This window comes from Armigeres subalbatus, chromosome 1, assembly GCF_024139115.2.
Source record: "Armigeres subalbatus isolate Guangzhou_Male chromosome 1, GZ_Asu_2, whole genome shotgun sequence".
Lineage (NCBI taxonomy): Eukaryota > Metazoa > Arthropoda > Insecta > Diptera > Culicidae > Armigeres > Armigeres subalbatus.
In genome coordinates this window covers 264,018,365-264,029,866 of record NC_085139.1, presented here as the reverse complement: position 1 = coordinate 264,029,866, position 11,502 = coordinate 264,018,365, and the positions used below count along the sequence as shown (strand labels likewise).

General features: G+C 43.1%; 1 protein-coding gene across 1 annotated transcript; it reads right to left on the bottom strand.

Annotated features, from left to right (window-relative positions):
* Positions 1-6,645: 6,645 nt before the first annotated feature.
* LOC134213486 (maltase 2-like) lies at positions 6,646-8,731 on the bottom strand. Its single transcript, XM_062692580.1, has 3 exons — positions 8,146-8,731; positions 7,514-8,083; positions 6,646-7,457 (listed from the first exon to the last, which is right to left on the bottom strand). The coding sequence occupies exons 1-3, from the start codon at positions 8,665-8,667 to the stop codon at positions 6,687-6,689; spliced, it is 1,863 nt and encodes a 620-aa protein (XP_062548564.1). The 5' UTR covers positions 8,668-8,731; the 3' UTR covers positions 6,646-6,686.
* Positions 8,732-11,502: the final 2,771 nt, after the last annotated feature.

Sequence of the window (11,502 nt, the reverse complement as noted above, 5' to 3'; positions counted from 1 at the left end):
TCCAATGACCTCCTCAGTCAGTCCAAAATTTGCGACCTCCGCTTATCTTCTGCCGTCGTTGGGCATAACTTCGCTTTCGAGCACCGTTTGTCAAACAAATTTATAACCCATCTCTCCCTCCACACATCGTTATCAGCTTGAAAAATATTCCACCCCAACAAAACGCCTCAGCTGAACCGTCGGGCTCTCCACCGAAAAACATAAAAACCACTCAATCTTGTCTGTTCGCGCCAGATGCTTGCTCCGATTTTATTTTATCATAATTAATCTCCGATCTAGCTTAATCTGGCAAATTGCAACGGATCGGGCGAGAAGTGGAGATGTTCCATTTCTCTCCCTCGCTGCGAAAGATCAACCTCGCGGTCAAGCATTATTAATTTGCAGACTAAAGCATTCAACATTCGCGCGATCCAAACGAAAGGGGCAATGCACATTGGGATTTCAACCTTTTCACATTGACACCTAACTGATTCATAAAAAATAGTAATAATAAAGACACGATAATGGTACTTCAGGAGATTGGTTCTATTTTTCTCATTATTTTTCCAAATTAATTTTCGAATAGATCTTAATAACATTTTCCCCAATATGTCGAACGGCCTAGTCCCAATGTGCACTGGTGGCTACGCGATGATCGGAACAAGATTTAGAGCACACCCTCTTCTGATGCTCCATAAAATTCCGCTCCAACGTCGCCGCCGTCGTCGACCAACACGGCGACGACGTGGTCAAACCGTGCGCGCGAATGAGTCAAGAAAAGTGTTTTCATTTTCGTGTAAAAGATAACACCGAGTAATCGATCACTGATAGTGTGTGTGGTTTTGTGTCTTTCCTTGCGAAGATCCTTATGGTGGTGCATCAGCAGCCCGGCTGCTTAAGCCCAAACTCAGCGAAGTAGTGCCAGCGAAACCCAAAGCCGAACCGAGACACCCTTATCGCAAACACACAAATTTGCGTCTTTTCCCTCGACTGCCTCGGCTGGCTGGGGTCCTTTCTCTGTGCAGTTCAAAATCGAAGCAGGCGTCGTCGTCGTCGTCGATGACGACGAAGGTGCGCGTGGGTCTCTCTGGGCACAGCCTGCTGCTGGCTGCAACCACAAGGAAACGTGTAATCGAGCATATTTTGTTCACGGCCAACGGTGTTAATGTTATTAATTTTACCTGACCGAGACAGTTCCCCGGTGGTTCGAGGCCCGGTGTGAGGAGGAATCCAGGAAAGAAAGGATGGGACCCTTGCGCCGCTTTTCCCTGTCTGTAGACTTTTTCACAAGCCACAGCTTTCTTCCAACTCGACTGCGACTGAATTGTTAGTTACTATCTTAAAAAGATGTAGTGTTTTAGATTTGTAGGAGTCTACGACGACGACGACGACAACGACACAGGCGAGAACCACAACCACGCGTTGTGTTTAAGGGAGAAATACGGTTACAAGTCGATTACTCCCGGGTCAAACCGTCGATCATGGCTTTACAAGCAAATTGAAAACGATTAGATTGTAATGCAACCGAGACAATGTAGGGTGTCCGGCAGCCGTTGCGTTGGTTATTCTGTTTGCTGCAGCTGTGCTGCTAATAGAGTTGCCTAGGAGATATTAAAAAAATGTTACGAAATTATGTCGACTCCAGAATGCTGTTCGAGCATGGCTCGAGGGTTGGTGTTTTAGGTAATCAACGATTAAGACATTTTAAATTTTAAGTAGAATACTTTGCTTGCGATACGGATGCTGGAGTACACTTCACAAGTTTGAAAGATGGGCGCGTCACGATAAAAAATGATAGACTTTAGTAGCTAATAAATCGATCCTGATCCGAAGCTAAGCAACAAGCGCTCGTGAAGTGTTTTGATACCAGACGAATTTCGCTCCAACTCCAGCGGTTGGCAGCACTATCTCAGAATCGATTGAAAATTTATGGGCATAAAGATATGGTATTTCTAAGTCGCTCTACACTTAATTTTTTTTTAAATTGTCAAGAGTAACAATTGATGAGGGCCTAATTTTTTCATTGATTCTTTTTTAAATCGATGTAATTCTAAAATGACAAGACTTGCAAAAAACGGCGGACTGTCGTGGAATTCCCAAAATCAAAATGACCAGGAATGTCCTTACCGAGAGGTAATTGTTGATGATTTTCACCAGATAGCTGGAAAGATTGTAGCGTTGTAGTTTGTACACCAGGCCATCATGCTATACATTGTCGAATGCCTTCTCGACATCAAGTAAGGTCATGGCGGATGTTTTTTAGACAACCTTGTTCCGTCTGAAAGAGAAAAGAAAGGGCACAGACTGGAGTGCGCCAATTACCGAGGAATAACCCTCCTTAATTCGGCGTACAAAATTGTGTCCCGTATTCTGTTCAACAGATTGAGACCGCTTGAAGAGTCCTTCGTCGGCGAATACCAAGCAGGTTTTCGTGAGGGCCGATCAACGACGGATCAAATGTTTACCCTGAGACAAATCCTTGATAAATTCCGGGAGTACAACTTGCAGACACATCATCTGTTTATTGATTTCAAGGCGGCGTACGATTCAGTGAAACGGAATGAATTATAGCAAATTAAGCTTGAACATGGTTTTCCGGCGAAACTGATACGGCTGATTCGTATAACGTTGGACGGATCGAAATCAAGTGTAAGGGTTGCGGATGAAATATCGACGTCATTTGTTACCTTAGATGGATTAAAGCAGGGTGATGCACTCTCGAACCTACTGTTCAATATAGCGCTCGAGGGAGCGATTAGGAGAGCTGGTGTGCAAAGAAGCGGTACCATTATCACAAAATCGCATATGCTCCTGGGATTTGCGGACGATATCGATATTATCGGAATTGATCGCCGTGCCGTGGAAGAGGCTTTTGCGCCTTTTAAGAGGGAGACAGCGAGGATTGGACTCACGATCAATACCAGCAAAACGAAGTACATGGTCGCTGGCAATCAACGTGGGTTCATTAGTGGTGGTGGTAGCGAAATAGTGCTGGATGGTGAAAAATTTGAAGTGGTAGAAGAATTTGTGTATCTTGGAACATTAGTGACGTGTGATAATGATGTTACCCGCGAGGTGAAAAGGCGTATTGCAGCTGCAAATCGGGCTTATTACGGACTTCGTAACCAGCTTAAGTCCCGTAGTCTGCAAACGAAAACAAAACTCGCGCTGTATACTACTCTGATTCTTCCGGTGGCTTTATACGGCCATGAGACATGGACGTTAAAGGAGGCTGATCGGAGAGCTCTCGAAGTGTTTGAGCGTAAGGTGCTGTGGACAATACTCGGTGGTAAACGGGAGAACGGTATCTGGCGGCGTCGCATGAATCACGAATTGTACCAGGTGTATAAAGGGCTGGATATTAATAAGCTTATACAACACGGCAGACTACGGTGGGCTGGTCACGTTGTTCGTATGCCGGAAGAACGTCAAGCGAAGATAATATTTAGTAGAGGAAGAGGCCGCAGTCTTCGTGGAAGGCCGCGTACACGATGGCTTTTTGCAGTTAAAGAGGACCTGAGGGCGCTCAAGGTTCAGGGCGACTGGAAGCGATTGGCCCAGGATCGAGTCCAGTGGAGAAGGATACTCCATTCAGCGTAGGTTCATCGAAGAGCTGTAGCCCATCAAGTAAAAATCAAGTTGTTCCGTCTGAGGACGTTGATTGCTCGAATCAGTTGGTTTACGGATGACAGACCGCGTTGGAAACCAAACAGTTCCTCGAGTAAGATGTTGTGGTGTTCGGCAGACTCAAGTAACCGGCTGTGAATCGCCTTTTCAAACAGCTTGGGTAACCTTGAGAGAAGGTTGATGAAACGATAGCTTTTTGGAGAGGAACGAGCATTCCCAGGCTTCCGGATGGGAATGACTTTCGCAGACTTCCAGAACTATGGGAAGTAGCTGAGTCACAGACACTGATTGAAGATCAGCGAAAGGTGCTCAATGAATGGTGCACTCATGTGTTTGAGCTCGAGATTTGGGATGCTGTCGAAGCCTGGAGCTGGAGCCTTCATATTTTTGGATGATTTGATATAGGCCGTCAAGTCGTCAGCTGTGATCTCCAACTTCTCCTTGAAGTCGTTTGGAGTCAGATGGATGTTGTTCGCAAGCTCGCTGACGGCTACTTCATTAGGACTGATGATGTTCTGTCCAAGATTGTGTTAGCTAACGAAATGGAGACCTATTTCGGCTGCCTACTCTGCAGGAGTTCTCAAGCGATCTTTAGAGCCATTGTTGTATTTTGGGATTAAAAGTGGAATGGGCCGAAGCTTTAATTTTGGAATTTTGATTAGCTTCCAGAACGGCTTAGCATACTCTGGGAGAGCACGGATCTTGTTGGAAAAATAACTATTTTTATGGTTAGGGTGTTGCTTACCTGACGGGCCTCCGCGAATCCGAAGATCTTCACGCTTTTGGGCAACTTCAGTTTTAGAACTCCGTTGTACATAACGTTCCACAGCGTTGGGCAAAGTATGGAGCCTTGCGGAACACCCGCCGTAGTACCCTCATCGCCTTCTGCCCCGAATTAGTTTCGTAAGCCAGAATCCTGTTCTGGAAGTAAACTTTTAACAGTCACGTTTTCTGAAACGTTCTGAAAAACGTGACTGAATTCCTGTATTCGTGATTTAAAATCACGGTGTATTTCTGGCTCACGAATTCGAAAACGCTTTTTTTTCGTGCACTGCTAAAAGAGATTTTGACGTCAACCACACGTCCACACCTCTTCTTGTGGGTCGTTCTCTCTCGTTCTGAAACTTCAATGACCGTCCCGATTACATCCACCGTAAAGATCGTCAACAGCCCTGTGTAGTGTTTCTGCGCAAATACAAATCGTAACATACTTGACCCAATTGATGGTTAGAAGGTAGACGTGTCATCGTTTTTGCTCTTGTATATCATGATGCTATAAAACGACAATTTCATGCACAGGGGAATTGAGAAAATTTCCTAGACCGGACCAACAATCAGCCACCTTCAGCATGGCTTTTAATTGTGTAACCGTTGGTCCCATGATGAAGCTTGTAGCTCCTTTACAAGCAAAAATCCCTCTCCCTGCTTATGTCCTATGTGAGTCTTTTGTCATGCAAGAGTTCGACCCTGTCTTCCTAAATGGGACTCACACGCTTATGCTGTCAGTTAGCCACTCGCCCATCAATTTATGTTTATTTGTAGCGGTTTGAAATAGCTAACTTGAATGCAAGAGCAATGTTAATCGCAAAGGAAGGTAACCCACAGAGGGCCGTTAACCACCTTTCGGTTATTTTCGGGCCCGTATCTCACTATTTTAATTATTTAGTGCTTGGCCTAAATCATATCCGTCTTTCTGTCCGAGTCTTTACAAGGAATAAGAAGTGCGCGTCGTGTTCCTAAATTAAAAGTATTATGTGTGAAAATTGTTCAATTGGTGTAAATTATTAAAACTTTGTGTTATTATAGGTAAAACTTACAAGCTAAACGGCAACTTATAAAATTACAATCTTAAACTAGGATCACAGTAATTAGTACGGTTAGTGAATTTGTTAAGAAAATGTGGTTCTTTTGTAATCTGATTGTTCTATTATTATTCTATTGTTATTTAAAGTGAATAGGACTATTGTCCATAGAAGCCAACAGGTTAAGCCAATTCTGTGATTAGTGGCAAAACTATACAACAAAAGGTAAATTAAGTAAATTAATAGAATTGTTGTAGTGTGTTTGTGGTACTCGTGGGTTGGGATAAAATAATTTGGCTGAATACTAATGCGCTTTGAACAGGTCCGTACAGCGGGCCTTTTTGTTTTATGTGCGGGTTTCACCTCGTCGCCCTCAGGTGAAACTATACTCCACAGGATTCCGTGTGACGATTCCCAGATCCGAAGGACCGTGAGTCGTTATTAACTCGGTCGAGCCGTGAGGACAGAAATTGTTCCGGTTCTGGGGTCTCCATTATTCGCCGGAAAGCCAAGATCCCATTGGAGGTATCCCAGCAACCCGCCCAACGCTAGTTGAATACCGCACTGAGACCACCCCGCCCCCCCTCCACCACAGTTTTGCCACCGAAGACCGCCATCAACCCACCATCCGAGATAACCACCACGAAGAACAAGTTCTAAGATAAAACCGCAAGTACCACAATCTAGTAATTAAGTGACGTCACTTCAATGATAGGCCAGTTAGGAAGCAATAAAATTGTACATGCAATGAAAGTTGTATTTGGTGGTTTAGTTTTGCTTTAATTACCCTAGGTTTGAGTGATTTACACCTTTATTCCTTTTTGTGCGCTTTTCCGTGTTTTTGCAAGGAGTTCTCAGGCCTCGCCCTGTAGAGACCGTTTCTGAAGGGTAGATGTGTGTGGTTTTTGAGCCAATTCCAGGTGAGAGATCTGTGGTTCACACTTCCACGAGAGCAAACATAATTCTTGCAGTTTTTCCCTTCGTTCCCTCTCAAGTGAGCAGGATTGATTGTATGCGTGTGACTCTGTGAGCATAAACGACCCTACGTCTCAACACAGTGGCGTAGCCAGAAAATTGGTCTGGGGGGGGTTTTCCGAACATTTTTTTTTTCGAAAAAAAAAATTTCTACTGAAAATTTTGTCTCTGGGGGGGGTTTTATGCTCAAAACCACCCCCCTGGCTACGCCACTGTCTCAACATAATTTCCCTACCGTGAGCAGCTGCAGGCTACAATTGCAAATCTTTATGGGGATGTATTTATATTCCTTTTATTTACTTTTCAATGAAAGTCCATATATTTGTTCAACTTCAAGATTGTCATAAGTGCTAATATGATCAGACCAATTCGACTCAAAACAAGCGAGGCGGCGTTACGCAGAACTAATGCTTCAAATGGTTGCAACACCACGCTACTAGCTGTGAGGTAATTTCCTTTCGACCGTTTGGACGTCAAGCTCTGTACTGCGACCGAAAGTGTATCTTGCGATCGCGTCTTATATTGATTGAACAGTCCAGTTACATTAACCGTGGCTGTCGCATTCGCAAGATTTACAACCGTAATGTAAACTTCCGATTGACCGGCATTTGGGCCCGATCGCAGAATGGCAAACACGTCATTTCCCAAAACTGCAGTCTGGTAGTGACAGTTGCGGAAATCGTTGGCTTCTCGCAATTGCATCAAAGCTTTGAACACCTTCAAGTGACTCCAGCCAGCAGTTTCTTCTGCTTGTACGTTCACCGTTACGTACGAAGGTGAAACCGGAAGCCATGGTTTCGAGCTGGTGGTGAATCCGGCATTGCTTGTACCGTCCCACTGAAATGGGGTACGCGCCGGATCTCTGGTGTACTGCTGATAGACTTCCTGTGGTCTGAGACATGCGGCAGGATCGACGGTTTCAGCCCATGTTAATTCGTGATCAGTCATACCGATTTCTTCGCCCTGATAGGTTACCGAAACTCCCGGGATGGATAGTTGAACCATTTCCATGATATCCACCATGTGTTCGCCTCCCATGCGTGATGCGACCCGCCTTCTGTCGTGATTTCCGAGCTGCGAAAAACAAATCATAGTAAATGATATTCAACGTGATTCACCATAGCACTTACCACCCAATTGGGAGCATGTCCGTCGGGAACTGTATCGAGCCATGAATCAATTACGGTTTTGAAATCAGATGCTTTATTGTTTACTTTATCCAACCGAAGAATCAACTGGAAATTGAATGGCATTTGTGAACCCTGCCGGCCGTTCTCGTCTTGGAAATAGGTCTCCAGTGTAGAAAGATTGGTCCACGCCTCAGTCATCAGAACTCTTGTATCTCCGCCGTGCTGCTGTTTGTATTCATCCATCACAGCACGCCATTGATACACCATATCGACCGTTTCGTGCAAATCTTGGGTGTAAATGTGATTCAAGTAGTCGTACGATAGTGGATCTTGGGAGTTTCCCGACTCGGGTTCGTCAAGAAAATTGCTGTCCTCGAACAACCAATTCACGGCATCTATACGGAATCCATCAACACCTTTACCTAACCAAAATCGTAGGACATTTTTCATTTCTTCAACTACTTTTGGATTGCGATAGTTGAGATCAGGCTGTTTGTAGTGAAACTGATGTAGATAATATTGGCCCCGCTTCGCACTCCATTTCCATGCACTCCCGTAGAAATTTTCAACCTATTCATGGACAAATACTACAACTGAATTTGGGTGAGGCATCAACATCCATTGGAACTTACCCAATTATTCGGTGGTTCATTTTGATCGAGATTACTTCCCGGGATTCCATCGTGCCACACGTAGTAGTTCTCGTAACCTGGCGTTCGGTTTTCACTCTTTTCGAACCATTCGTGTTTGTCGCTCGAATGATTTGGCACAAAATCCAAAATTACTCTCAACCCTATCTTCTTGGCCTCCCTCACCAGATTTTCAAAGTCCGACATCGTCCCATACTCCGGTTGAATATCGCGAAAGTCCGAGATATCGTACCCGAAGTCGGCCATGGGGCTTTTGTAGATCGGCGACAACCAGAAGGCCTTGATTCCCAGGGATTTCAAGTACGGCAATTTCTGAGTGATTCCATTCAGATCGCCTATGCCGTCGCCGTTGCTGTCCTTGAACGAACGGGGATAGATTTGGTAGAAACCGGACTGCTCCCACCAGTCTCTTGCATTGAGACTGCGAAGCGTTTGACCGAGTACAGATGAGGGCACTGACAACAGCAGTAGCAATGTGGAAACTAGCAGCTTAATTGGAACCATCACGCTACTTCCTACTATTTATTAGATTAAAGGCAACACACAAACTGAAAGTCGGATAAAAGTGTTTTGCGTTCTTATAAACTATATCAGGAGTGTGGCTCACAATAAGTGGACACGTCTGTTCAATCAATGTCAACATAAGAGCATTAGAGCAAATACTGATAACGTCAGTAGATTTGTATTACAGGAAGCAACGCAGTGTTGCTTTTAAACAAATAAACCAATCAACCACAGTTTTATTGAATCGATTGCATCATATTGGTTCAAGTTTGTGTTTTCTTTTACCGGCGGTGCATACCATCCCGAGTAGACGACAATAGCTCAATAATAGCAAATGTTGATAAGATTGCAAAATGAGATATGGACATGATTGATATAAGAGATAAAAGATCAGACGACAATATCAATATTTTGCACTAAAATATCATAAGGATATCTATATATGTTATTTGTAATAAGTGATCGATATCAAGTGCCATTAGTTTGTTCTTATCCATAGCATATCTTGATATTTAAATGATATTTCGGTGCAAATTTTGATATTGTTGCCTGTTCTTTATCACTTATATCAATCAAATCCATATCATGTTTTGTTATTCTGTTCATGGCTTCTGCCCGGGATGAGTGGGCCGTTGCAGCTTTATATGATGATGATATCACTTCCACAAACATTAATTGCGATATGGGAAAATGTTTTATGGATGCAGAACTGCGATGCGGCAATGTTGTGGGTAGAGATGTGCGACGGTCCAGAAATCGTCGTCGGCGGAGTAATTCTGATCGGTTTACCCAGTTTTTACCCGGCGTCGTGATTAGGCTTGGCCATTTTTTCTAATACGTTCGTTATTCGTGTTTTTTTCTATGTTCAGGACATTTTTAAAACATGAACGGGAGAATCTTTTGTAAGCAGCTCGGTGTCGTTACGCTTGCAAAAGGCCGGCCATTTTTCTACGTCTTCATTACAGAAATTTCGGACCTTGATTCATGTTTTTCAAATTTTCAAATAAATGAATACATTATGTTGCTGCCAAGAAAGGCGCTGTAATTGTAAAGTGGGTTGATCTGCAGATCGAATACCTGTCACTCCAATGTCATGGCTATTTTAACGCAGGGTTGCGAGCAACGTTGATACCTGAGATGTTGATACTACGGCGATAGATGCGTGTGCCTGTCCAATGGGGTATGCCAACACAGTCGATTGAATAAAATTCTTGCGAAATCCAAGGATTTCTAAGTTGGTGAAATTCGCAAGCCTAATGGCGACTACACTTCTTCTGCGTCGGTTCAAACTCCAGCACCTCCGACTCCAGCAAATGGCCCCGCTCCCTCCTCCTGAATTCCGCCGGCAGTAAGATGAATCCGGAGCAGCTGGCTCCAATATTTAGCCGACTTGCGGCTCGGCTTCGAAGCTGCAAATCCTGCTGCTTTCATCACCGAAACCCATCCGAAGCCCGAGGTAGGTGCAACAATTCTGGGTTTTAGGCTGGTGAGGTTCGAACGAACAAGCTCCAGAGGGGGAAGAGTATGTCAGTCAGAATAAATTTTCGCTTTGTTGTTGATAAGCAAACTTGTCGGTGCGTGGAGAAAAACTCTTTGTGCATGAAGTTTTAACAAAGTGCTTTTCGAGTTTTAATTAAATCGTGGAGTGTGAGTAGTGCGGTATTCGACTATTTGATATTAAAATCCAGGATCCTGCACCACTTTGGTAATGCAGAGTAAATTAAATCATGGAGGTAAGCTTCCGATCGGCAGTAAATTAATTTTAATTTTGAAATACACCCATACAATTAAATTTTATTGTTGCAGTGATCGCAGATTTTTATCCACTGGTCATCGTGTCAGAGTTCAATTGTTGGTGGTTTTGTCCGGAAGAGAAACATCGTAGACATGGTGCGTATAAACGGTTACAAGCGGCTAATTTTGAACGCCCGGCGAAACGACGAAAAAGTGAAAAAGTGAACGACGAAAAGTGAGTGAAAAAACCCAGATTAATCCACCTACAGTGAGATTTTGACCCTTCCTTAATCGTAAGGAAGTATTGTCAGACTCCAATATTTAAAACGAGATGAAAGTACTCAACTACCCACGGCGGTTCAATGTATGAAGTGACAAATTAATTGCCTACCAAAAGGCGGATTCCATGGGTTGGGTGACAACAAAATGAACGAATACGCAATGTACGGCTTGCTGCCTATCTATCAGGCACTCGTCGGATTAAATAGCAAGTGTAACATGGTTAGTAACTAACGTAACGTTGGTAGCATATACATATACTTGTAATTTCCAGAGACCTCGATATTAATTAATCCAGAACTAACTAAATCAGCCATTGATCTGAACGAAACTCAATAGCGTTCAATAATAACATATATTTCGCATTATGGATGACTAATTTTGTAATACTAATGTTGCTTAATACCTTAAAAATGAGCGAGAATTATATGTTAGTAAATTTCAGAATTTGCACACATATGCACACATACATGCATATAAGTGGCCTATTAGTGTCTCAAAACAAGCTCGGATTTGCTATCTAGCTTTCACTGACGAAATTTTTGAAATCTCTTTAATTTTTTACGTTTTTTGCTTTTCTGAGAAGATTGTTTGGTACATGCTTCTATATGTTCCTCAATTAAAATCAATTGTTTCTTCGAAACAAATCAGAAAAATAAGCATATTTCCATATCATATCATTTGTTATAATTAAACTTTCAACATTAAAGTGAATTTGTTCCAAATACCATATATTTTATTTCATAATTCAAAGGATTTATTGATAGATTAATATGTAACACGCCTGCGTAACGCATTCAAAGCGAAATTATATACACTTCC